A 27,190-nucleotide genomic window follows, 5' to 3' on the forward strand; every position below is an offset into this window, starting at 1 on the left:
CCCACCAAGTCTGGTTCCCCTTTCTCTGGCCTCACCTAGTTCACTGTCCGTGGACTCTGGACCCAACTCCAGACCTGTTGTTTCATCTGCAGGGTCTGGTCCATCCCAACCTACAAAGTCTCAAGCTGATGGCTTGGTTCCTCTAGTTCCGGTAATTGCCAGGCAGAATAATCTGTCTTTCCCAATGCAAAAGATACTTCTGGCTTCTCATAAACCATCCACCAAGAAACTATATCTTAGTAAATTGAACAGATTTGCGCTTTGGTCTCATGAAGAAGGAATTGACCCTTTTTCAGCCAAAGTTGATAAGGTATTAGAAAATTTATCAGCTGTATTCCAATCCGGAGCCTCGGCTTCTACCATTAGAGTTCATTTAGCTGCTGTTTCAAATTTCCACAATGGCTTCGAGGACCTATCCTTAATGCCTCATCGCCTTTGCAGAACCTTCCTAAAAGGCATTATGCATTTGAAACCACCTTTTAAAGAACCCATTGAACCATGGAATTTAACGTTATACTTGCAAAGTTTGACCCATCAGCCCTTTTAGCATGCAGCCACCTGTGACGTACAATTTTTATCTTGGAAAACCCTATTCTTGGTAGCCATAACGTCAGCCAGGAGAATATCAAAATTGCAGGCTTTGTGTGTGAAACATCCATATATCATTTTTCACAAAGAGAGAGTATCAGTTACAACTAACCCCTCCTGCCCAAGGTTGTATCGGACTCAAATATTTAATCAATCCATAGACCTGCCAGTCTTCTTCCCAAACTTCTCAAACAACGGAGAATATTGTTTACATTTGTTGGATCTACACAGACAATTACGTTTTTTTACTTGGACAGAACAAAATCATTTAGGAAAGCTGACCAATTGTTCTTGTCTTTTTCAGGTGCTCGACTAGGCAATCCAGTTTCCAAAGTTGCATCATTAAAATGGTTGAGAGATTGCATATCCTATGTTTATGATCAAAATAAGCTAAATCTGTCAACCAAAGTCAAAGCTCATTGTACCAGATCAGTTTCCACTTCAGTAGCCTTTCATTCTAGAGCCTCTATGGATGAAATTTGCACAGTGGCCACTTGGACTACCCCTCATACCTTTATCACTCATTACAAATTGGATATGGTCTCCAGGGGAAGAGCATCCTTTGGCTCTATGGTGCTCAGGAATATCCTTCCATAGGTCCACCCAAGAAGTAAAGTAGCTAGGGACTCTGTCCCAACAGTCAAGAATGAATGAAGATTAACAACATCAAATAAAGAAGTTATGTTCTTACCATATCCTTCCATCTGTGTTGTTGATCTTCATTCATTCGTGACATCCCACCCTCCAACCCCCTCCAAAGACCCATGGGTGTACGGAACAAGTCCTGGTTTTATAGTAGGGCAGTAGCTCAGACAAAGCTTCCACATTTTATCCCTATGGGCAAAACTCGATCTGAAGGGAAGAGAGGCACTATGGGTAGCTCGAGAGTTTCTGGCTGGCATGAGCTTGATAGAACAGCCGAGTCGGTTCTGGGGACGGAACCGAAACCCAAGATCAACAACACAGATGGAACGTTAGGTACGAACATAGCTTCTTTTTTTCTGACAGATTTGAAGTCTGAATCTCGAATGTGTGTTATTATTTAGTGACTTCATTCTTCAGATCTTTCCATGATTTGTCAGAAAAACAAAAGATTTATGATATAGACCAAAAAATATGAGTAAAAAAAAACTGGACATTCTGCAAAAATCTGGAGAGTTCAGAGGAATGGCCTGGCTTGATGGCTTGACAGCTAGCTTACTTGCTTTCTTGTCCTGGTTATTAAAAAAATGAAAAGATAAATCCCAGTTTTCTATTAGCGCCTGTAGAAGAGCCAATACAAAAACCTCTCTACAGCAGCTATCATTGAGCAACAAGTTCTCCGGAGTTTCCTTAATTTTGCAATGTAGTGAGCATGCATATTTACTGTCTGATGGGTGGTAATGTTGTCTTTTCCTGCTAAATAGCGAGATGTTTGATGTACTGGCTGTAATGAGGGAGGAGGTACAGAGTTGATGAGAAATTGCATATTTTAAACTTGTTTTTGTGAATGATTTAGGGAGTAAAACTGATATTGATATTATTTTGATTTGTTGTAGCTCTTCCTGGCTGAATCCCTGTCCCCCTTCATGACTTGCAGCCAATTGCTTCACGATTTACACCACCAGGACCTAACAGGGGAACAGCTCTGCTTGCAGGTCTGGGTTTGCCTCCGTTGGTGACGTAACCAAATTGCTGTGGAAAAAAACAGAAGTATTTGCAGCTTTTCAAGTACGATTCGGCATTATTGAAAAGCAGGACTTTAAGTCCCACTGCTTTACAGAGCGGACAGCAGGATGAGCTAGCTCAACCCGTGGATGTTCCACTGATAATGGGATGGGTGGCAACCTCAGCTTGATAATGGGAAGTTTTAAACCAAAGGGCAACTTTTGAATGGCTGTCACATCCCTCAATCAACTCTTTACTCTGGTACTCAGGAAAAAATAAAGCCGTGTTCCCCAAATCATTAAAAAGATAGGGAGAGCATGAAAATAAATAAATAAAAATACCAATGTACTTCCTCAAAGTCTTAAAAAGGAATAGAAGAGTGGTACAAAACAAAAAATTATGTTTTCTTCAAGAAATGATAGTCTACTCAGCAAGGGGAAGGTTGAACCAAAAGGTAGCATTTGATTGGCTGTTACACCCCTCAATTAATTCTTACTCTGACAATCAGGAAGACATAAAGCTGTGTTCCCTGCTTCTTTAAAAAAGATGGGGGAGAGCACATAAATAAATAAAAACACCAATGTAATTCCTTAAAGTCCTAAAAAGGGCTTGAGCAGAGGCACAGATTCTTCAAGGCCCATAGAAATGATAGCCCTCATGACGAGAAATGTTTAAACCAAAAGGCAGCCTTTGAGTGAAATTTTGACAAAAACAATACAAGCAGAGCAAAATGGCTTTGTGAAAGGAAGGAAGGAAGGCAGGAAAAAATGTGAGTAGCCTGCTGGAATTTATGCACAGGAAGAGAAACTGGTATTGTGCTGTTTGACCTGCAGAAGGTCATTGATACAGTGAGGTGGCAGGTAGTGGGGAAAGTTCATATGTTGGATATAGGCCAGTTACCAAGACCCAGCAACTGATATACTTATAAATGAGGGAGTATCTGAGATGACAAGGATAGAAAGAGGGAGCTGACAGAGGTGAATGCTATCCGCAGGCCTGTTAACGCTTGTGATCAAGGAGCTGGCAGTGGAAATCAGAAAGAATTTAGCAGTGCTGGAAGAAAAGGAAAGCATAAAATTGTAGCCTGTGTTATATGCAGATGACTTCATGTTAATATCAGAGGATTTGATTGCAACAGTGGGAGCCTGTAAGAGAGACATTCAAGAAATTTAGGGAAATGTTAAGACTCAGGTGACACAACAAAAAGACAGTGGTAATTAGATTAGGAAAATGTAAAGGCAACAGAAAATAGGTTAGATATAAAGGAGGTGGAGTTCCTCAAGGACTTGTGGCTGTGTGGTGGGAATGCAGCAAGTAAAGAAAAACCTGAAGACAGTTGATAAAAAAGGTAAGGGATAGTCTTCATAGAGAGGGTGAAAGACCTACACATTGCTTGGGTGAATTAATGCAACAAGGATGATGATACCATCAATAATCCTCCACCTACTCAACAACATACAGATTGATCTTAGGCCCAAAAGGCTACAACAAACACAAAAAGTCATAAAGGACTGCATCAGTAAAGGCAAGGGGAAAAGATAGAGCAAGGTAAGAAACAGGGGATGGGGGCTGCCACTCATCCCTACTTATGTACTTGCATGTAACATCATTACCTGGATAGAAACAGAAGAGTAGGAGGTTAAGTAGTAGTCAGTAAGGACAGGGAGACATGGAAGATTTTACTAAAGGACATGATTGAGGCAGCATTAAATGAACTGGGATACATGAATTGTGGTGAAGGGAACACCAAAAAACTGAGGAACAGAGGGATGGGGCCAAAGATTGGGAAGAAAAATAAAATCTGGAGAAGTGGGCTAGCTCAAGAGAATTGTTCGGTATACTGAGAAAAGGATGGTGGGGAAAGATTTAAAACAATGGAGGAGTTAATACTAGAATACTAGAGACCAAGTGGTGGAACTACTTGGCACTTTGGGAGACCTGGAAAAAACTACAGTGAGGGCAACAGGAGAAAAGAAGGAGCAGGATAGAATGGCAGAAGGAGAGAAGATGACATTGTGGAAGAAATGAGTTTAAGGAGAGAAAAGTCCAAACAGCTGTATCAAGAGCTAAGGGAAAGAGGGAACAAGATCAAAGAGAGAGAGAGTAAAACAGAATTGGGAGAGGGAGGAAGGATTGCTGGGAGTTTCAGGATAGTAGAAGTAGATAGTTCAGATAGTCATGCACATGCAGAAAGTACATGGAGTAGGAGAGTGAAGTCTGAGCATCCAACCCCCAGGAAATTTATAAAGGAAGGCAAAAAGGAGGGAAGTAAATACTGGAGGTGTCAGGAGGAAGCAGCAGGAATAATGCACATTCTTGTGGGTGCAAGAAGTCTGGAAGCATGCTGAAAAGATTTTATCAAAAGGAAGCAGTGCATACTTGGAAATTCTATATATGGGATATAAAAAGAGGACAACATGTGGAAAGAATGAGTAATGAACATTGTCAAATAGCTACGTGTAGAGGTTCAAACCATCATTACACAAACTGGAAGGGGACAAAAACAGTAGGGGCGAATGAATTATGCAAGATATTATGGACATGGGGAAAAGATGGCAAAAACTGACTAGAATGAGGAAAACAGGAAAAAGGAAAATTAAAAGACAATGGAAAGAGGTATTAGAATACTGCAAGAGTGAAAATCATAATGCCAGGAGGACAAAAAGTGCAAATCCAAAGGAAAACCAAGGGTAGAAGGGAGTTGAGATAGGGTAGGAAATGAAGCAGCCAACTGCTCCTTTTCTTGGTGTGGAGATGTGGTGCACCCTGCATGGGAATTGCATGGGAATGTAATATACTGTATGGAGTTAATAAAGAAAAAGCAAAGTCTTTTCTTTGAGCTACTTCCTGTAATAATCATAGGTACTCCTGTACATGCATGGGTCTATGATGAAACAATGAAGGTAGAATAATGGGATCCTTAAAAGCTGAAACAAAAATATCTACGTCAGTTTAAAAGAAAAAAAATGCATCTAACCAGCAGAAAAAAATGCCCCTTTTTTATTTACAGGGGTCAAGTTATTTGAACATTTGACATATCCCCTATCTTAGATACACTAATGCCACTGCTGCAGAGCTACAGAGAACGTTTAAAGATCATAGGTGCAAAAGTTGTAGCTGGATTCTTTTTATGGATCTCTGTTGTAATAGTACTGAGTACTCTAGGACTTTTTCTGCAGAAGGCTCAGCAAATGGGCTAACTTCCAGAGCTACACCCTTTCCCTCCTTGCTGGATAGACACTCTCCCCTGTGGGACATCAACATGTCCCCAAAATACAACAAGCATCTATTACTAACATCTCTCTCTTTCTTTTTTTTTTTTTTTTGTCTTGCCATAGTATAAGTTGCATGATGGCTTGCTTGCCTAGCATTGACAGTCTGGTAGTTGTATTTTATGTATTTATCTTTCCTTTGTTTATCAGGTTTGTCCCACTAGGCTAGTACCCTCTTTTGAGGGGAGACCCAAGGTGGTATTTATACTACTTGGGGAAAGTTGGCCAGGACTTGGGATTTTGGCCTGCTCTAGAGCCAGTACAGATAAGTACCCTGTTGGGGAATGTATTCTTCCCATTTCTAGATTGTATTGCTTGTGTTTTTCAGGTGGGGTGGATGATTATATGTGTAGCTTGTATGCTTATGAAGAAAACAAATAAACATATAGGATCATAAGATGTTCCTAGACTAACAGCCCCATGGCCCTTATAAGCCTAGCCAAGTTCAACCCATGTTCCAGAGGGTGTCTGGTTCAAGCAAACACTAAAGTCAGCATCTGATTGCCCCTGGCCAAGAGGGACACAGGTGGAACCCCTGGTATGAATTTCCGGTTACCCATCCAATTGTTCAAGTTGCACTTAAATAGGGCCAACGAGAGGCTTTGTTTAATATGAATAGGAAGCTTGTCCCAAAGGTCAACTTCTGTGAGACTATATACATATATATATATATATATATATATATATATATATATATATATATATATGCACACATACACACATATATATATATATATATATATACACATATATATATATATATATATATATATATATATATATACATATATATATATATATATATATATATATATATATATATATACATATATATATATATATATACATATATATATATATATATATATATATATATATATATATATATATATATATATATATATATATATATATATATATATATATATATATATATATATATATTACATATACATATATATATATATATATATATATATATATATATTACATATACATATATATATATGTGTGTGTGTCTATATATATATATATATATATATATATATATATCTATATGTATGCATTCATCTGTAAAGCTGGCACATCCTTTATGAAGATTACCATTCACAATGTGTTTTCTGTCTTGGGCCCAACAGTGTCTCTAATTGTGCCATGCCTTAAGGCAGCTAATGTACCTTCAGACCCAGGCATATCCTTCTGAATCAGAGACTTGTATGGAGAGTCCAGCCCAGATCCCCCTATTTTGGGCAGCTGTGTCTGACAACCCACTTCATTGCTTCCAAAGATAAAGATGGCACCCCATTGAGTCTCATTAGTGACCACATCTGTTGCAGGAAAGTGGACATTGGGGATGCCTGTTTGCAAACTTGGGCCTCCCAGGCTACAAACCAACTAAGAGGACACAGAATTCCATCCAATGGGCTGCAACCCAGCTGAGGTTCCTGCAGTTACTTGGAACTCTGTTAGAAGGTATGCTTTAACCCCTCCTTAAAACATTTTGCTCCCATAATTCTTCTCCATGGCTCTGGGATTCTTACAATTTTTGCAGAACCTGCAGCCTGCTCCAAGCAAAAAAACTCTAAAGAATCCCCTTTAAGAGAAAGAGGGAACCCTCTCTAGATAGTGATTCTGACTGCACTGAGGAAGAAAACTTGGACTGTCTTCTCCAGTAGAGTATGATGCAGACACTAAAGACACCATGTCCTCTGCATCTTTCATAGAGGAAATGTCACTTCATGACATGCTGTACAAGATGAAAGATCATTTCAGATAAGGTGCCAAAGAGGAGTCTGTTGCCCAGCAGCAGTACTTTGACCTGCTGGGCTTAGCGGTATCTAAACTGTGGCATTTCCTACAGCCATTGGATGCCTTACTGTCTGCCTCAAAGAAACTCCCACCCTTTGCCCCGAAGATATTAGATTCTATAAGGTCCATCATGAGTTCCATCAATTTTGTACAAGCATCCCTAAGCTGAGTCAGCAGTTGTGTTTCTTAATCCATAAAAGGAGACCAAACTGATTCCAGCTCATAATATTTTTCCAAATGACCACGAAGGCAGAATCATTGAATCTCTTTGGGAATAAGTTTTATATGGCTGCTACTGTACTGTGGCCTTCAAAGTACTCAGTTGTCAGATGCACAATCAGGTACAAGGCAGAAGTCATCAGTCAGCTGAGGGATGAAATATGGAATGCGCTTGATGGAAATCTGGAGCAAGAAAAACTGGAATCCGTGCACACTGTTACTCAGGAAGCAAAATACTCCATTAAATGTGGATATTCTAAAGTGTATGTAGGATCTAATGAGCAACTATGGGGTCTGTTATCAGAAAACATGCCTGGCTGAGTATTCATTTCTTGCTGGAGGGTGTCGTGATACACCTCCTGAATGCTCTTATTGACAAAAATCTGCTGTTTGTGGCTCCCACAGCAGAAGTATTTGAGACTGGCAGAGAGGGAGAAGACTTTGCAGTGTGTGAAACAGCTTTTTTAGTCCCATTGCAAAAATAACAAAGGAATTTTATCCAAAGCCCTGGCCACACTATTACAGCAAAGGCAAATGGGTAAAAGGCTAACAAGGTAAGTACATGAAGAAGTGGCACTGAGACCAGAGGAAAAAGCCTGAGAACTCTTTAAGGCCCCACCCCATAACAGAAACAGCCATGACTGTTTACTTTTCCTTCCCTCTTACTGTCACTTGTCTCTCTCTCTCTCTCTCTAACATAGATGACAAGCAGGCAGGGTATTTCGTTTAGATGCTTTAATATATAGAAACACATCATGTTGGATAGCAGCATCATAAAATATAGCAGACTTTACATACATACATGCCTACATCTCAACAGCCTACTACAAAATGGCAGTCAGGCTCGCACATGCTCTGTATTTATACACTTGTGCAAGCCCTTGGAAAGGTGCATACATACACACATTGATCTGCCCTTACCTTAGCCAAAATCCCCACTGCACCCAGAACTCCATGAACCATACCTACCCCCAAGGTAAGAAGCATATTGGCCCTGTCCTCAAGGAACTGGAGAAAGGTCACAAAAGACAGGTGGCCCCTTCATGTGATCTCCCATAAACACAGACCCCACTTTCCCACAAAGCCAAGGATGGCAAATATTCCTCCACTGTCAAAAGACCAACAATATGTGGCACTTCTCTTAGAAGGCATCTTATAACAAAGCATGGTAGAGAGAATACTCCAGGGGTAGTAAATATAGCTATCTGCTCCAAATTATTCTTAGTCCTCAGGAAGGAAGGATCTTGACAGATGAATTTTGGACCTCCCTCCCTCTCCGTCAAGTGCTGATGGTCACCCCTGGACATCAAGGGTGCCTACCTGTATATTCCAGTTCCACTCAATAGGGAACACAGATACTTTTGTTTTCAGGTTCAACACTAGAGGCTTCAGTTATCAGTTTACTTCCTTGCCCTTTGGCTTTGCTACTGCTACCAGGGTATTCATGAAGTACGTGGCTCTAGCAATTGCATACTGCAGGACCAGGAAAATTCATGCTACTCCTACCTGGGTGACTGCCTGTTTCAAGCCTAGTCTCAGGAGGAGGTACAGAGGGCCATGCAGTCCACAATGGACAGATTTCAGACTTTTGAGTGGTTATTCATCCTCCACAAGACAAAAATCCTAGAGCATGATTTTCGTGAGAACCCTGTTATATTCCAGCTGCAGGTTGGCCATCCTCTCTCACGACAAGCTGGTTTTCTTGATAGAATGCTTCCATCGTGGGCATGGAGACCTCAGTGACAGACAGAGAATTTTTGATGGCACTAATCACATGAATTCTAGTATCCTAGTGATACCCCTGGTAAGGCTAAAAATTAGGAAACTCCAGTGGAATCTCACAAATACCTAAAATCAAACAACCAGGCCACCATTTTGTAGTGCATTAGACAGGAGTTGGTGTGGTGGTCCTGCCAGCTCAAATATATTTTCAAACAGGATCCTCCCAACTAGATTTTGACATTATAGATTAGATGCCTCAGATCTGATCCATTGAAAGAGACTCAAGGTCCAGTACAAATGTGATCATTCTCACAGAAAGAAGCATATCAGTATAAAATAAATAATAGCCTCGATATCCAACACTGAAGGTATTCTCTGGAAAAGGGGGGGTACTGCAAGTCATAGCAGTGCAGAGAACAGTCATGTGGTACATCAGCAAGCAAGGAGGAACTCAGTTGTACCTCCTGTGCAGATAGGCAGTGGTAGCTTAGAAGCAGGTTTGGAGTTTTAGATGACTCTAAAAGCAGTCTACATACCATCACAACTAAAGTCAGTGGTGGACCTTTTAAGCAGATCAGCAGTGGATGCTTATAAGTGGGTGTTTCATAGGAATGCTTGGGTACAGAGCACTGTACAAGTAAGCATAAGGCAAATGATGCCTTATTCAGAAGTACAGGTCAGTTTCTTTATGTGTTCTTTCTGATCCCACTTCTCCCTAGGGTGATAAAAGGTAAGGAGGAGGGGCCAGATGTGATGCGGTTAGTATGCACTCAGTCTAGGCAGCACTGGTCTTTCTATTCATACAGATGTCCAGGGCAAAACATGTCATGCTGCCCATGCATCTGAATGTCCTGACACGAGTTGAGGGGCCCTCATACACCTTGACCTGGATCCTCTCTGGCTAATAGGTTGAATGATCTGGCACTTCTCCCTCTCATCCACCAATTTACAGAGGATATGCTGAATATCATGAGAGAGGCCAGAAAGCCTGCTACAAGGAGATCTTACTTGGCAAAATGGAAAGATTAACTGTTTGGTGACGTGGTGCCAGAGGAAGAACCAAGACCCCTTTTCAACCTTGCTGTTATTGATTCTGCAGTATCTTTCTGAGCACTTCAATTCAGGGCTGTTGTATGCCTCAGCAGAGGTGCATCTCTCAAATATCTCAACCCGCATGCCTATAGACCCACATGCTTGTATCCCTGCAGACTGTACGGGTGCATTCTCAGAAAGTTCTATACTTGAGAAATGACTTCTTTCAAAAGTCATTGCTCCTCCATGGGACATTAACATTGTACTATACTGGCTTACAGCTTTACATTGCCTCACAGTGAAACAGCCTCTTCTGTACACCCAAAATTTCTGTCCTGGAAAACAACCCTTACCCTATTCATTGCATTAGCAAGGAGCCAAGAAAATCCGTAAATATCCAGGAACAAAAGGCAAACTCGGAGAGTTTAGTTCACTCAATTTAATATGCCACATAGTAAAACAGCCACAAGTGAAAATATAAAAACACATTAACGCTCTTCTCAATAGTTGCGTTTTCGTCCCTCACTAGTCAGGACTTCATCAGACAATCATTAAGATATTAAGTTGGTCTTTAAATACAAAGCCTTTTCAAATTCAACCAATAAATTTAAAGTGCATTAATGATCTCCAATCTTGTACTACTCCTTCATGAGTAGTAATGAGCTTCTCTTTAAAAATCTATTTTATTATACATATATTTTATTTATATTTTTAAAAACCTGTTCTAAAAAAAGTTGTGTGTAAATATATTATCCCATATTTAAAACTTGTTCATGTTAAAACTAAAAAATTTTCAGTGTGGTTGGAATTTTCTTAATGAAAAAATAAAAAGAATAAAATTCCTTTTTAAATACTGCCATCTACTGGCTATTTGAAATATGTCAATTCATTCATATCTCTGCAGCTCTTATTTTTAACAATGGAGTTAAAGAGATATGGTCATTTAGTCCTGGTGTTCTTGTGGCATCTAATTTAATTTGCCACCATAATTCCTTATAACCTAGCCACTCTTCCCACAAGCCTCCTCTTATCTCTTTTTTGACCTGTTCAATTACAAAGAATTCAAATTGTCCCCCTTCACATTCTTTGATATGCCTGTATAACGGGTAGTAGGATGGCCAGTTCTAACGAGGACTTTAGACAAGAATGTGACTATTTAGAAAAAATGTTTGAAGAGAAAGGTTATCCCAGAGAGTTTGTTAGGAAGATAAGAACAGAGGTAGAAATGGGTAGAGCCACCAGATTTAAACCTATTAAGGGAGAGAGAATAAATAACAATTCTGGTAATTGTCCATCTGATAATGCTGACACTAAAGATAATTATGAAAAAGCTTTTATATTAGAATATAATACCCCCAATATAAGAATAAGTGAAATATTTCGAAAAGAATGGGGGAAATTTTCTGCTATTACTGACATAATAAGTATCAGTCATTTGGCACCAAAAATAGTGTATAAGAACTCGTGGAATATGAAACAAATATTAGAGTCACAACAGAACTTTAGTTTTGACAATAAAGAACAGACAAAAATGACTATAGATGGACAAAAAAGGAAAGGAAGTTACAAATGCAATAGATGTAACCAATGTGGACTTATGATGAATGTTAGTGAAGTTAATATAACTGGAAGAGGCGAAGTTATCAGGAGCAATGGCTATCACAACTGTGGGACTAGGGGTGTTGTCTATCTGGCTGTGTGTAAAATATGTGGTTCATTCTACGTAGGAAAGACGGAACGAGCCCTGAGGAAGAGAATTTATGAACACACTTATGATATCCTTAAAAATAAAGAAACAAACGCGTTATACAGGCATATCAAAGAATGTGAAGGGGGACAATTTGAATTCTTTGTAATTGAACAGGTCAAAAAAGAGATAAGAGGAGGCTTGTGGGAAGAGTGGCTAGGTTATAAGGAATTATGGTGGCAAATTAAATTGGATGCCACAAGAACACCAGGACTAAATGACCATATCTCTAACTCCATTGTTAAAAATAAGAGCTGCAGATTATGAATGAATTGACATATTTCAAATAGCCAGTAGATGGCAGTATTTAAAAAGGAATTTTATTCTTTTTATTTTTTCATTAAGAAAATTCCAACCACACTGAAAATTTTTTAGTTTTAACATGAACAAGTTTTAAATGTGGGGTAATATATTTACACACAAATTTTTTTTAGAACAGGTTTTTAAAAATATAAATAAAATAGATGTATAATAAAATAGATTTTTAAAGAGAAGCTCATTACTACTCATGAAGGAGTAGTACAAGATTGGAGATCATTAATGCAGTTTAAATTTATTGGTTGAATTTGAAAAGGCTTTGTATTTAAAGACCAACTTAATATCTTAATGATTGTCTGATGAAGTCCTGACTAGTGAGGGACGAAAACGCAACTATTGAGAAGAGCGTTAATGTGTTTTTATATTTTCACTTGTGGCTGTTTTACTACGTGGCATATTAAATTGAGTGAACTAAACTCTCAGAGTTTGCCTTTTGTTCCTGGATATTTACGGATTTTCTTGGTTTCTTGTTCTTGCTTTTTTTGGTTTTTATCGTTGGATTTACATTGCATATCCAGTAATGGAAGGCGGAACTCCTAAAGAAGACATGGGGGAATCGCGTAGGCTGATTGGGCAGCTTACGCAGCTGATTGATCTTCTTACCCCCTTATGCCATACACTGTGACAAACAACGTGAGGAGCGTTTTCCGGTTGGTGAGGGAACCGAAGGGTTACAAGGAGCAAAACCGAAAAGGAAACGCAACCGAAGCATCAGCTTTACACAAGAAACCGAGATGGAAGAACCGAATGGTGAATCCTTTGATCCGGTTGTTACACCGAACATTTTGGCACACAATGAATGTACGAACAGGCATCCCAAAGGGAAATCTTCAGTTACAACAGCCTCAAGTGATATTGGTAGGCCTTGCAGCAGTAAGGCAAGACAAGGTACTGTTAATAATTCTTACCAAGATTTATGGAAGAAAAAGGAAATGAATGACTGGCTTAACAAACCGTTTAATATAAAGTTTGGTAACATTAATAGAATTGACTGTGGCGATGGACTAACGTATTCTGCCAAGATAGATAAACTATCTAGGCTTATGTTGAAATTTAAAACGCTCAACATTGAAAATGAATATTTAACAGAGTGTATCAATAGAAAAATAGTCCCAAAGGGACTAAGGGTATGCAAGTACCCGAACAATGTTGAAGTTGGGTCGGAATTTCACAATGAATTGAAAGAAGTGTTTAACCAGTGTGGTTTGGAAATTTTAAAGTTAATAGTTAAGGAAAACAACAGGATGCAGGAAGATTTAAAATTAGAAATAGAAATATTGGATGGAATTATTAAGGAAGATTTGGTCTTCGAAATTAGAGAAGAAAAGGAAAAGTATAACAAAATAAAGACAGATATAGATGAGAAATGTTCTGATATAATAGAAAGGAAAGTTAACAAGCTTAAGAGAGATATAGGTGAATATCAAAATAATATTAGCTACCCAAAGCCACCAGCTACAAGAACCAATAGTTATTTGAACCACCATTATTATGAGGATGTAAAAACAGGTAATACAATAGATCATAATCAAGTGTGGATGGATTATGAAAATGAATTTCCACCTTTAGATAGAGAAGTATGTACTGAAAATAAAAGACAGAACAGATTTCAGAATTTTCGAAAATGGGGGGGAGAAGGGGGAGAGGGAGGTATTAGAATTTAATCACCCATCCCCTGCTAATGAGGCAACACCAGATATTATATCCAATAGTGGTATCAAATACACCTACAATAACTTTTCTATTTATAATTTTAGTAACATCGTGCTTAAAAAACAACATTTTGATTTACTAAGTAAAGGCTTCAAGTTTATTCCCTCTGGGAGAGGGGAAATAGTTAATACTATTATAGATCTGAAAATGTTTCTCAGGAAAATCAACTTGGAGATTTTGTTCTCCGAAGATAGTAAAATGGATTCACTTCCTCAGGACTCGACTCTTGTGCGTAGGAGTATATTTAACCCCCCTCTTCACCCTCAAATCAGAAATTTTGAAAAAATTTTGGAAAAGGAAATTAGAACCATCTATGATGAAAATGTGTTTGAATTTAACCTTTCCAAACAGGAAAATGAAGTATTAAAAGAACTTAAAAAGAAAAAGGATGTAAGAATTATGAAACCTGATAAGGGGGGAGGGGTGGTGATTATGGAGAATATTATATATGAGGGCAAGATGAAGGACATGCTTAACGACACAGCCAGATACACAGCAATCTCATTAAATGAAATAAATGTAGCTTACCATAGAATAGATAGCCTTCTCCAGGATATGTTGGTTGAGGCGACAATAGATAGGAAAACATTTGGTATTCTAAAAGTGGCAAAACCCAAAATACCCATCATCTTTGGGATCCCCAAGATCTACAAAAATACAGAAGACCCTCCCTTGCGGCCTATAGTATCAGCGGATGGGGCTAAGACTCTTCCATTAGCGAAATTAGTGGATAAAAAGGTAAAACACATAAGTGGTGGTAATTCAAACATATTAAAAGATTCGTGGGATCTATTAAGGAGTATAACATCAGAACTGGTTCAGGATAATTTGATTTTCATCACAATAGATGTAATCGACCTTTTTTCATGTATTCCACATGACGAAGGTCTAAATCTATAGAGACAAAAAACTAACACATTCGGAAAAAGTTATGGTGTTAGGATTGGTCGAAATGGTTTTGAAATACAATTTCTTAATATTTGACGGAGAGTACTACCAACAAATTAAAGGCATATCGATGGGGGCAGCATGTGCCCCCACATATGCTAATATAGTACTAGCCAAGTGGGAGGAGGACTTTATAGTAAATTCCAAGTACAAAGAATGTTGGACTTTGTATCGTCGTTTTTTAGACGATATAGTCATTTTGTGGAAGGACAGTATGGAGAAATTTAAAGAATTTTTCGAATATATAAATAGTACAACAAACTTTTTGAAATTTACTTATAATACTTCAATAGAGAAATTACAGTATTTGGACGTGGAAATATATAAAATTGGAAATGAATTTGAAACAAAAATCTATAGGAAGGACACATACTGTAATTCATTCCTCCATTTTACTAGTGCACACCCCTCACATTGTAAAAAAAAACATTGTCAAAGGACAATTTGTGAGGGGTAGTAGGATGACCAGTTCTAACGAGGACTTTAGACAAGAATGTGACTATTTAGAAAAAATGTTTGAAGAGAAAGGTTATCCCAGAGAGTTTGTTAGGAAGATAAGAACAGAGGTAGAAATGGGTAGAGCCACCAGATTTAAACCTATTAAGGGAGAGAGAATAAATAACAATTCTGGTAATTGTCCATCTGATAATGCTGACACTAAAGATAATTATGAAAAAGCTTTTATATTAGAATATAATACCCCCAATATAAGAATAAGTGAAATATTTCGAAAAGAATGGGGGAAATTTTCTGCTATTACTGACATAATAAGTATCAGTCATTTGGCACCAAAAATAGTATATAAGAACTCGTGGAATATGAAACAAATATTAGAGTCACAACAGAACTTTAGTTTTGACAATAAAGAACAGACAAAAATGACTATAGATGGACAAAAAAGGAAAGGAAGTTACAAATGCAATAGATGTAACCAATGTGGACTTGTGATGAATGTTAGTGAAGTTAATATAACTGGAAGAGGCGAAGTTATCAGGAGCAATGGCTATCACAACTGTGGGACTAGGGGTGTTGTCTATCTGGCTGTGTGTAAAATATGTGGTTCATTCTACGTAGGAAAGACGGAACGAGCCCTGAGGAAGAGAATTTATGAACACACTTATGATATCCTTAAAAATAAAGAAACAAATGCGTTATACAGGCATATCAAAGAATGTGAAGGGGGACAATTTGAATTCTTTGTAATTGAACAGGTCAAAAAAGAGATAAGAGGAGGCTTGTGGGAAGAGTGGCTAGGTTATAAGGAATTATGGTGGCAAATTAAATTAGATGCCACAAGAACACCAGGACTAAATGACCATATCTCTTTAACTCCATTGTTAAAAATAAGAGCTGCAGAGATATGAATGAATTGACATATTTCAAATAGCCAGTAGATGGCAGTATTTAAAAAGGAATTTTATTCTTTTTATTTTTTCATTAAGAAAATTCCAACCACACTGAAAATTTTTTAGTTTTAACATGAACAAGTTTTAAATATGGGGTAATATATTTACACACAACTTTTTTTAGAACAGGTTTTTAAAAATATAAATAAAATATATGTATAATAAAATAGATTTTTAAAGAGAAGCTCATTACTACTCATGAAGGAGTAGTACAAGATTGGAGATCATTAATGCACTTTAAATTTATTGGTTGAATTTGAAAAGGCTTTGTATTTAAAGACCAACTTAATATCTTAATGATTGTCTGATGAAGTCCTGACTAGTGAGGGACGAAAACGCAACTATTGAGAAGAGCGTTAATGTGTTTTTATATTTTCACTTGTGGCTGTTTTACTACGTGGCATATTAAATTGAGTGAACTAAACTCTCCGAGTTTGCCTTTTGTTCCTGGATATTTACGGATTTTCTTGGTTTCTTGTTCTTGCTTTTTTTTGGTTTTTAGCATTAGCAAGGAGGCCTGATCTGCAAGCTTTAATTTGCGAAAAATCATTTTTAGTGTTGACTGAGTTTTCCCTTAATCAGACCATTCAACTGCCAATTTTCTTCTCTAACTGCAATGGTGAGAGAATTTTACACTTTTGGGACATGCTCAGGCATCTGAGGTACTGTTTAGATAAAACCAAACACACCCGGACTTCTGATCAGCTGTGTCTTTTGCAGCCAAGACAGAGAGAACCCATTTTTCTAACAGAAGGTTTCTAAATGTCTGTCTTATTTCACTTGCTGTTGTCATACTTATGAGAAGAAACTGAAAGAGTGTGTTAAATCCTGGGGGGAGCACTATGCCATCCTGGTGGCAAGCAGCTGGTCATCAGGTCAAGGTCTGGATTTGCCACCACTTCGTTACAGGACCTTGTGCAGCCCATACCAACTACTGCATCTGCCTTCCCATACCTAGAGATGTGGGAATCATCTCAGTAGTCTGTACTACTTCAACAGTGATACACATGAAGAACATAATGCATTTGTGTAGGAAATTTAACCATAATAATAGATGTTCAAATGGATAACCATTGCATTTCAAGTTTCTCTTCCACCTTCCTCTTTATTTCCCTTAGGCACCCAGGCCTTGGGTATGGGAACTTCCTAGTCCTTGTACTCCTCCCCTCCTTTCCTTTAACATGGCCTCTGGCCTGATGAATTCTGCATAGACCTGGGGAGTTCAGGAAGTTCTTTAGGCTCTTCTCTACTGGTGTATTTCTCCCACTGGTGCATGAGATGTAGGGTCCTGCCTTAGCTACAACCACATCCAGGAACTTCCTAAAAATGCATGCACCTTTTGCACATTCATTTTTGTGATGTAAGGAACTGAACATTGCATCAAGATGTGGGATATTTTTTCTGTGCTGATTTAATAATCTAGATTATATTTGTAAACTGCTTAACTAAAAGGATACTTGTTAACTGAGTGATCAATTTGAGATGCTATAGTTGCAACAATGAAGACTATTTGAATAAATGTAAAAACGATGCCATTGTAGCACACCATGCACACACATTAAGGTGTATAATAAAGGCTGTGACTCAAAAGTCATGACTTGATTTCAAGTATGGTACTTTGTGTTGAGGCATAATGCATGCATTTTAAACTTGTATGTTGAACATAGCTGCCATAATCTGAATGATGGTTACTGCAGCATGAAGTATACTATGACCATCTTGTCTGTGATTTGACCAATATAATATGCTTCTAGGACCATTCTCTATCTTAGACAGGAAACAAGTCTAAGTTTCAGTGCCCCCATCCCATCTGAGGTTGGTGGCTCTTATGCTGATGCTAAGTACAGCTACTTGGAGGGAAGTGTGTCACATTGCTGACTAAGTAGCATGAGACTGATTGAGCCCATAACCACAGGGAGCAGTGTCTTAAAAGAATTATTAACAAATGTGTAGTTGTTCAGAAGAAATTGATTTTCCTTGCCTAATAAAGCATTGGACTGCTTTGATTACATGATAGTTTGTGTGCAATGATTGTTTTGTAGCAGTCAGTAGTACATGTATGAGAGCGTAGTCTTCTACCATCAAAAAAATTGAATGCATGTTGAAACTGTTTCATTTTTTTTTTCAGATTCAAAACCTCATGAACAGGGCAGAATACCTGAAGGAGCAGCTAAAGGTACGATTTTACAAAAAAAGTGAAGCAACAGTCGGGATCCTTTTATGTAAAACTAAATACCACAGTGATACTTGCCAATTCAGTCGTACTACCTAATTTGGTGAACCGTATTATTTAGTTCAAATCACTTATTTTTAAGCAAAATGGAAGCTTGTTACCAAGTTTCGGATCTTGTAGATTCATAGGTTATTACTAGGCTAGATGACCTTATGGGCCATTTTACACCTAGCCAATGTTCCTTTTTCTGATTGAATAAATAATCCAGAAACTGTCAAAAGCAACAAAGTATTCCTCAACCTCAGAAGGAATGACACCGCAGGAGCAATAATACGTCCTTTATTAAGACCACAGCTCGTAAACAAAAATTATAGCAGCGTACAGAAAAATAAAACTTGTAGTAGAATTAAGCGCTTTCATCCACCGTCATGTGGACTTCATCAGAATCAATTAATCAATAAACACACCACAATATATACACATTTTGGCGCCAATTCAAAATAAAGTTTTAAAAAGACAAGTGCTATACATATAATCAAATATTTAATAAACTATTAAAAATCCTAATAAAAATCTACATTCTAAGCTTCCTACTGTTTAATAATTGTGCTTAGTGTCTACAATATGAAATTGTATTACTACACTTCATTATTATGTACATTTTATTTCATGTAATTTTTATCTGATTATGCCTGTGCCTAGGGATTGATGAATGGGATCCATAACTTAAAAATAATTGAGGAGTATACGTAATAAATATGTTAAAAAATTCTTAAATACTCTAATAATTGATTTTTTAAAAAAAATTTATCTATGAGTATATCATAATAAAATCACTATAAACAAGTAAAATAATGTGATTCAAAACTCTTCAAAAACCATGTAACGTGCAACATATTAAACATAGAGATACTGAAGTTCGTACCATTCCTTAAGTAAATACGATTATTTAGCACCAATAATCCATACTGAAATATAGCAGTATATACATTAAAATAATATAATATGTACTGATAGTAGTTTTCATCCAAAATAATACCATTTTATAAAAACGGTTTTAATGTAATGTAATCATTACATCTGGAAAATTTGATGCATCCATTAATATTTGCCATTTAGGCTCTCTTTCCATTAACAATGCGTTCAAGTTACCACCTCTCATATTCGTCGTAACCATATCCAGTATGGCAAATCTAAAATAATGTGTATTGTCTGTGTTGTATATATGCCTAAATAATGCATTGGTGTTATCTCCCTTCTTTATGGCATATAAATGCTCATATATTCTTTTCTTAAACATACGTTCGGTTTTCCCTATGTAAAAACATGAACATGTACAACATTTTGCCATATATATTACATTCTTTGTGTTACAATTGCCTCTTTTAAACATTATCTTGGTTCTATTAATATTTTCCAACACTAATCCATCCTCTTCATATATAACCGGACAGTATGTGCATCTACCGCATTTACGCGTACCCCCTTGTTTTAAGGTTAACTCTTTCACTCTCTGAGGTCTCTCCAATATATGTTTTAAATTCAAACCCATTTTATAAACAAATATTGGAGCGTTACCAACTATTTCCCTTCGATCATGATCCATGGTAAAAATATTCCAATATTTATTTAATATATCCTTTATATGTGCAGTTTGAGGTGAGTATTCTAAAATATATGCTCTTTTGTAGTCCTTCCCTTCCCATAACTACCTCTTTCTTTAATGGTTTACCCAATACGGGTGTATATTTCTTCCCCCATTCCTTTATAACATAACTTTTTACTTCCTTAATTAATCGAGGTGAGTATCCTCTGTTCATAAATAACCTACTAATGAAGTCAATTTCTTCCAACATATCTTTATAACTAGATGTCATTCGCGCCGCTCAAATGCGCACTGTCCCTTGAAAATGCTTTTTTTTGTTTTAAACGGGTGATTACTTGTAAATTCCAGGTAGTTATTGGAAAAGATATTTTTTCTGTATATACATGATTCAAAGCCTTCCTTGTTACTGGAAATATAAGTATCCAGATATGACAGCCCTTTTTCATTAAAATTATATGTAAATTTCAAAAACTGACTGGTGTTGTTAAGATACTTCTTAAATTCATCAATCATCTCTGCTTGTCCATCCCACAAAATAAAAATGTCGTCAAGAAATCTTGTATAAAATCTAATAAATTTAAAATACTGACTCTTGAAGACTTTTTCCATTTCCCAATCTAGCATCACTAGATTAGCATATATTGGGGCACATGCTGTTCCCATGGCCACACCTTGGGTTTGTCTATAGAACTCCCCTTCAAAAAATATATAATTGTAATCTAATATGATGCTCATTAACTCCATAACAACAGAAGATTGTTCCCAGTCCAAGTTCGAAAATTGTTTAATACTATTATAAAAGCTGTCCATACCCTGTTCTTTAGGGATACAGGAAAATAAGTCGATAACTATGGATATATAGATTAAATCTTCCTTCCATAACTCAGGGGTTAAATTCCCTAAAAACATCCACAAATCCTTTATCAAATGAGGGATTTTATTATAAATGTGCTTTAACCAGGTGTCAATAACTACACTTAAGGGGAATGTTTTAGAATGACTCCCAGCTATGATGGGTCCGAAAGGGGGGGTCTAAGTAATTCTTATGTATTTTTGGCACTCCTATTATGGTAGCTAACATCAGGATGTAATGGGATCCTATCTCGCCTACATTCATGACAGATGGGTTCGGAGCCGATCCATCGGCTCCGACTCGGCAACTAATACACTAGCACGAAGTCTCTCATTGGCTGGGCTACTCCCTATCCCAGGATGCACTACACCTGCTTCCCCAGATCTCGTTTGCCGCTTTACAAGCTGGACGTGGTCTCGACTTGGCTGGAGCTAAGTGGTTTCTTTTACCCTTTTACTGGTTTTTGACCTTAGGGTTTTCCTCTGAATTTGATAAAAAAACAGCTGTTTTAACAGCTATTCTCTGTATTTTGTGTGTTTGTTAACTTTTTGGGTTTGAAGTGATTTACGGATACTTCTTTTTTGTTGTCGGGCAAGGCCCGTTTAAGTTAGAGGGCCTTTGCCCTACCTTTGAAAGTCTGTATCATTATTTTTCTCCGGGCAAAGCCCGTTTAAGTTAGAGGGCCTTTGCCCGTTGTTGTTGTTGTTGTGCGTGCTTACTGTGTTTCTCTTGTGAGGTAAATCTCCCTCTCAAGAGCTCGTGCCCTTTTTCTCGCGCTCTATAGTTGGCGCTAATTTTTGATACTAGACACTGCTTTTCTTATTGTAAAATATGTCAAAAGAGCAAAAGTCAGGATTCAAGAAATGCACTCGGTGCAAGTACAAAATGTCTATTACAGACAGTCACTCGATTTGCGTGTATTGTTTAGGGCCTAAACATCTACAGGAGACATGTAGTGTATGTCATGCCTTCTCTTCTAGGGTTCTTCAAGAGCGCAAAAATAAACTGATCTTGAAGGGTCTTATTAAGCCCTCTTTCGAGGAAGCTTTGGATCCTCCTATTACCTCCAAAAAGAAAAGATCGTCGGCTCCGACATGTCCGTCGGAGCCGACTTCTAAAAAGACAAAATTGACCTCTTCTTCCTCGGCTCCACCGACTTCGGGGCCGAGGGTCGAAGGGTCTGCCTCGATACCTCTTACTTCGGCTCCATTGCCTTCGGAGCCGCAAGTGGGAGTATCGAGAGGTGAATCACCTCCATCGGTTCCAATGGCTTCGGAGCCGGTGGAAGTGTGCAGCTCAGACTCTTCCCCCTCGGCTCCGAAGAAGGCTCCTTCGGTGCCGATGGTGGTCCATGCTGTGGTGGAGTCGGCGCCGATAGCATTGGAGCCGTTTCGGAGCCGGTCCCCTTCTCCCTCGGAGCCGAGAGGAAAGTCTTCTCGATTGTCTACCTCCTCTAAATCCTCGAGACTTTCAGATTCGGACCTGGATAGGGTTTTACAGAGGCTTTTCCAATCTCCAGTGTTTACTAAAATGGTCTCGGCTCCAGCACAGTTTGCTTCGGAGCCGATCCCTCCTCCAACACATTTGATTCCTCCTCCAACCCCTTCGGAGCCGTTGGAGCCGGTGGTCGTGGAGCAATGTGGAGCCATACGGTCGGAGCAGAGACCCCTTTCAGGCCTCTCGGTTCCGACTGTGCTTCCTACCCTGTCCTCCGGTTCAGGGTTTGGCACTGCGGCTTCTTCAGCCGGAGCCAAAGGGAACACTTTAGGTTTGGGTGCTTCGGTACCTAGTCTTTCTCTTGGAGCATCGGCTGCTGGAATTCCTGGTGCCATCGTGGCCTCTAGACCAGCGACCTCCTTGGATTCTGGAGGTCCGGCCTTTGAGGTCATGAGGAGCGCGCTAGCCATGTCTTTGCCGGCTTAACAAGATTCTACCTCACCGTCCCTAGAATTGGAGACTGGTGCCTCTGTTGTGTTGCAGCCCCCCGGCAGCGGGGCCCCAGGGCCTGAGGATACCCCCATCGGTGGTTCCCTTCTTCCGGGTGGTCCGTCCGAATCTGCTTCGGACGAGCCACCAAGGAAGAAATTGTGCAAGAGGAAGCACGTAGACTCCCAAGATGAGTCTGTTACATCGGATACTGACCTCGATGACGCAGAAGGGTCTCCCAAATCATCTTCGGATGATATCTCTTTCTCAGACATCTTGGAGATTCTGAGACAGAGAGGTGACTGGCAAGCCAAAACCCCTTCAGCTGAGGAGTCAGTCTTCCTCAAGGCCTTTGGGGCCCAGCCTTCCGCCTCCTGGGTGTCTCCGCCCTTTGATGAACTCCTTGATTTGGTTTCTCGAAGGGCGTGGGAACACCCTGATTCTGTGGAACCGGTGCCTGCGAGGCCCAATAAATTTTTGTCAGCCCCCCCCCCAGAAGGAGTTTCTCACAAAGGGTGTGCCTGTAGATGCTTTGGTGGTGGCTTCTGCCACACAGCAGGACGTGGCAGAGGCTTCGACGTCTATTCATCCTCCTAATAAGGATTCTAGGAGCATGGATAGGTACGGGAAGCGTACCCTCTCTTCAGCGGCCTTTGCCTTACGGTCGCTGAACTACTTATGTCATTTTACGAGGCTCCAAAGGGATCTTCTCAAAGAGCTAAATGACTCTCTTGTTGGTAACTTACCTGAGGCGCTGGCCCCGACTGTTGGCACACAGATGACTACCCTCTTTTCTATTGTTAACTCGTCCATGAGGCTCATTTCATATGCAGCGAAGGGGCGAGTAGAGTAGCGGGAACAGGCGATGCCCACAGGAGAGAAGCCTGGTTACGGTTGTGTTCGCGGAGGCCTTCAAGTCTTCCTTCACGACGCCTTTGATGGGTCATCTTTGTTTGGACCCAAGGTGAAGGACACACTAACTCGGTGCGAGCAGGAGGGCAAGACTTTGACTGCCATTGGGGCCCGATTTTCCGCTCATTCTAGGCCTTACCCCAAGGCTGGGAGAGGAGGGAAAATGTGGTTTAAGAAATCTCAGAAGTCTTTCCCTACTCCACCCAGTGATTCCCCCTCCAGAGGCAGGGGGGGGGGAATTTTGGAAGACGCCGCCCCAGAGGTGGCAGAGGCCCCCGTAACTCTGGAGACCGCGATTCCTTTCGTGGTTTTTCATACAACCAGCGTTCCTGAGTTGTTGCCCGACTGTGCATCTCCGGAGCCAGTCGGGGGTCGCTTTGCGGCGCACCCTCAAGCTTGGGAATCCATAACAAGCGATCAGTGGGTGCTTCGCATCATTACCGGAGGATATATCATCCCCTTCAACAAACCCCCCCTTTCTTTAAGGGAAATCCCAGACGTACCACCCAGTCAGCGGGATCAGGCAGCATTAGAAGTTTCAAAGCTGCTAGAAAAAAGAGCCATCCAGCCTGTCCCCATCGACCAGATCGGATCAGGAACTTACTCAAAATTATTTTTGGTACCAAAAAAGACAGGGGACTTCAGGCCCATTTTGGACCTCAGTTCATTGAATCGTTTCGTAAAAAAGTCCAAATTCCGAATGGTCACTCTTCAATCTATTCTTCCTTTGCTGGAAAAAGATGCATGGATGTGCTCCATAGATCTCCAGGACGCTTACTATCACATTCCCATAGCTCAAGAGTCCAGGAGACATTTACGCTTCCGCCTCGGAGTCAGTCATTTCCAATTCCGAGCACTGCCCTTTGGTCTCACCACAGCCCCCAGGGTGTTCACCAAGTGTCTGGCAGTGGTAACTGCTCACCTGAGAAGTCTGGGATTCCATGTGTTTCCTTATCTAGACGACTGGCTCCTTACTGCCACCTCCGAGCATCTACTGCTTCAAGCGCTCAGAGCCACGTTCACCTTGGGCCGTTTCTTGGGGATCACATTCAATTTACAAAAGTCTGTACTACAGCCTTCTCAGCGTATTACTTTTATAGGCGCAGACTTAGACACAAAAAGAATGCGCGCCTTTTTACCGGCAGCAAGAATTCAGATCTTACAAGATCAAGTCAAATCCTGTCTCCACCTACAAAGAGCCCCGGCCCATCGGATCCTACAACTATTGGGCTCGATGGCGTCAACCATACTTCTAGTTCCCTTGGCCAGACTTCACATGCGAATTCTACAATGGCTACTGTCGGTTCAATGGTCTTATCAGGAACTTCCCTTGAACCACTTAATCATAATCACGGAAAGTTGCCGTCGAGATCTGCATTGGTGGCTTCTCCAATCAAATCTCGACCAGGGGCGACCCTTTATACCTCAACGTCCCATTGCCACTGTGACTACGGACGCCTCCCAGGTAGGGTGGGGGGGTCATTACCTGGACAGGTCGGTCCAAGGCACATGGCAGATCCAGGAAACGCATCTGCATATCAATGTCCTGGAGATGAGAGCTGTACTATTGGTACTCCAAGCTCTCCATCACGCTCTCCCACAGGGCCCGATTTCTATCCTATCCGACAACATGTCGGTGGTGTGGTACATAAACAAGCAAGGTGGAACCAGGTCTTACCCACTATGCAGAGAAGCCATGAGACTTTGGCACTGGGCGGTAGCTACCAACCGCTTTCTAATGGCAACGCACATACCAGGGAAGTCCAATGTGATTGCGGACAGATTAAGCAGGACCATTCTTTTACCCCACGAGTGGTCCCTCAACCAGGGTATAGCTGCGAAGATCTTCGACAGATGGGGTCTTCCTTGCTGCGACCTGTTTGCCAGCCCTCACAATGCGAAATGCAGAGAGTTCTTCACACTGTTCCCTTCTCAGGGACAGATTCCCAGGGACGCTCTGACTCACATTTGGCCCCCTGGTCTTCTCTACGCCTTCCCTCCGTTCCCCCTCTTACCGAGGGTGATACAGAAGGCCATTTACATGGAGAGCGAGATGATTTTGATTGCCCCGCACTGGCCTCGTCAAGTTTGGTTTCCTTTCCTACAGAGGCATGAGATAGAAGGTCCATGGTTTCTGGATCCGGTGCCAGACCTGTTGACTCATCAGTCAGGACGGCTTCATCCGTCTCTCAGGTCCCTGAAGTTGGCAGCATGGTTACTCCACTTCCATCCTTAGTCCGAGACAATGCTCTCTCGCCGGACGTGGTTCACATACTGTCTTCTTCTCATAAACCTTCTACCATCAAACTTTATTCCAGTAAATGGAAAAGGTTTGCCTTCTGGGCTCAAGAACGGGGTATAGATCCTCTCACTGCACCAGTTTCGGAGGTTCTGAATTTTCTGGCCTCCCTTTTTCAGTCGGGCTCTTCAGTTTCTACTATTAAGGTTCAGCTAGCTGCCATCTCTAATTTTCATGCTTCATTTGAACCTTCATTGATGTCTCACAAACTTTGTAAGGCTTTCCTTAAACGGGCTTGGCTCCTTAGGCCTCCTTTATCTCATCCTGTCCCCCCTTGGGATTTGAATATGGTTCTTGCTGCCCTAACTGCCCATCCTTTCGAACCAGCTGCTACCTGTGATTTAAAATTTCTGTCTTGGAAAATGGCCTTTTTAGTAGCCATAACGTCTGCCAGGCGAGTTTCAGAACTTCAAGCTCTTTGTTCTGATCCTCCCTATTTGATTTTTCACAAGCATAGAGTTTCATTGAAATTAAACCCTGCATTTATACCAAAAGTGGCCTCCTCTTTTTGTATTCAACAAACTATAGAACTCCCTGTCTTTTTTCCAGAGTTCTCTAATAACGCAGAATATACTTTGCATCAATTGGACGTACATAGACAACTGCGTTTTTATTTGAATAGAACCGCTCCAACGCGGAAATCTAATCAATTGTTTGTTTCTTTTGCAGTGAACAAATTGGGTCAACCAGTAACAAAAACCTCCATATCTAAATGGATTAAAGATTGTATCATATTTATTTATTCACAGGCTAACAAAGACCTCCCCTTTCCAGTCAAGGCTCATTCTACCAGGGCAATGGCTACTTCCGTAGCTTTTCACTCCAAGTTATCAATAGATGATATTTGTGCTGCAGCAACCTGGACTTCTCCGCACACGTTCATTTCTCATTACAAATTGGATGTGGTTTCTCGAGGCAGAGCTTCCTTTGGTTCCACAGTTCTCAGGAGTGTGTTCCAATGAGCCACCCGGGATGTAGGTGCTAGGGACGCTGTCCCATC

At 40.0% G+C, this 27,190-nt stretch overlaps 1 protein-coding gene across 1 annotated transcript in view; it reads left to right on the forward strand.

The window, feature by feature from the left end:
• Positions 1-27,190, forward strand: part of LOC122806065 (serine/threonine-protein kinase ULK3-like) — a 631,732-nt gene that overhangs the window by 270,417 nt on the left and 334,125 nt on the right. Inside the window, exon 4 of the mRNA XM_044076304.1 lies at positions 18,550-18,597. Within this exon, the coding sequence (XP_043932239.1) occupies positions 18,550-18,597 (48 nt within the window). The remainder of the gene's footprint in view (positions 1-18,549; positions 18,598-27,190) is intronic.

The sequence above is a fragment of the Protopterus annectens genome, chromosome 7.part0 (genome assembly GCF_019279795.1).
Source record: "Protopterus annectens isolate FY-2018-M chromosome 7.part0, PAN1.0, whole genome shotgun sequence".
Taxonomy (NCBI): domain Eukaryota; kingdom Metazoa; phylum Chordata; order Ceratodontiformes; family Protopteridae; genus Protopterus; species Protopterus annectens.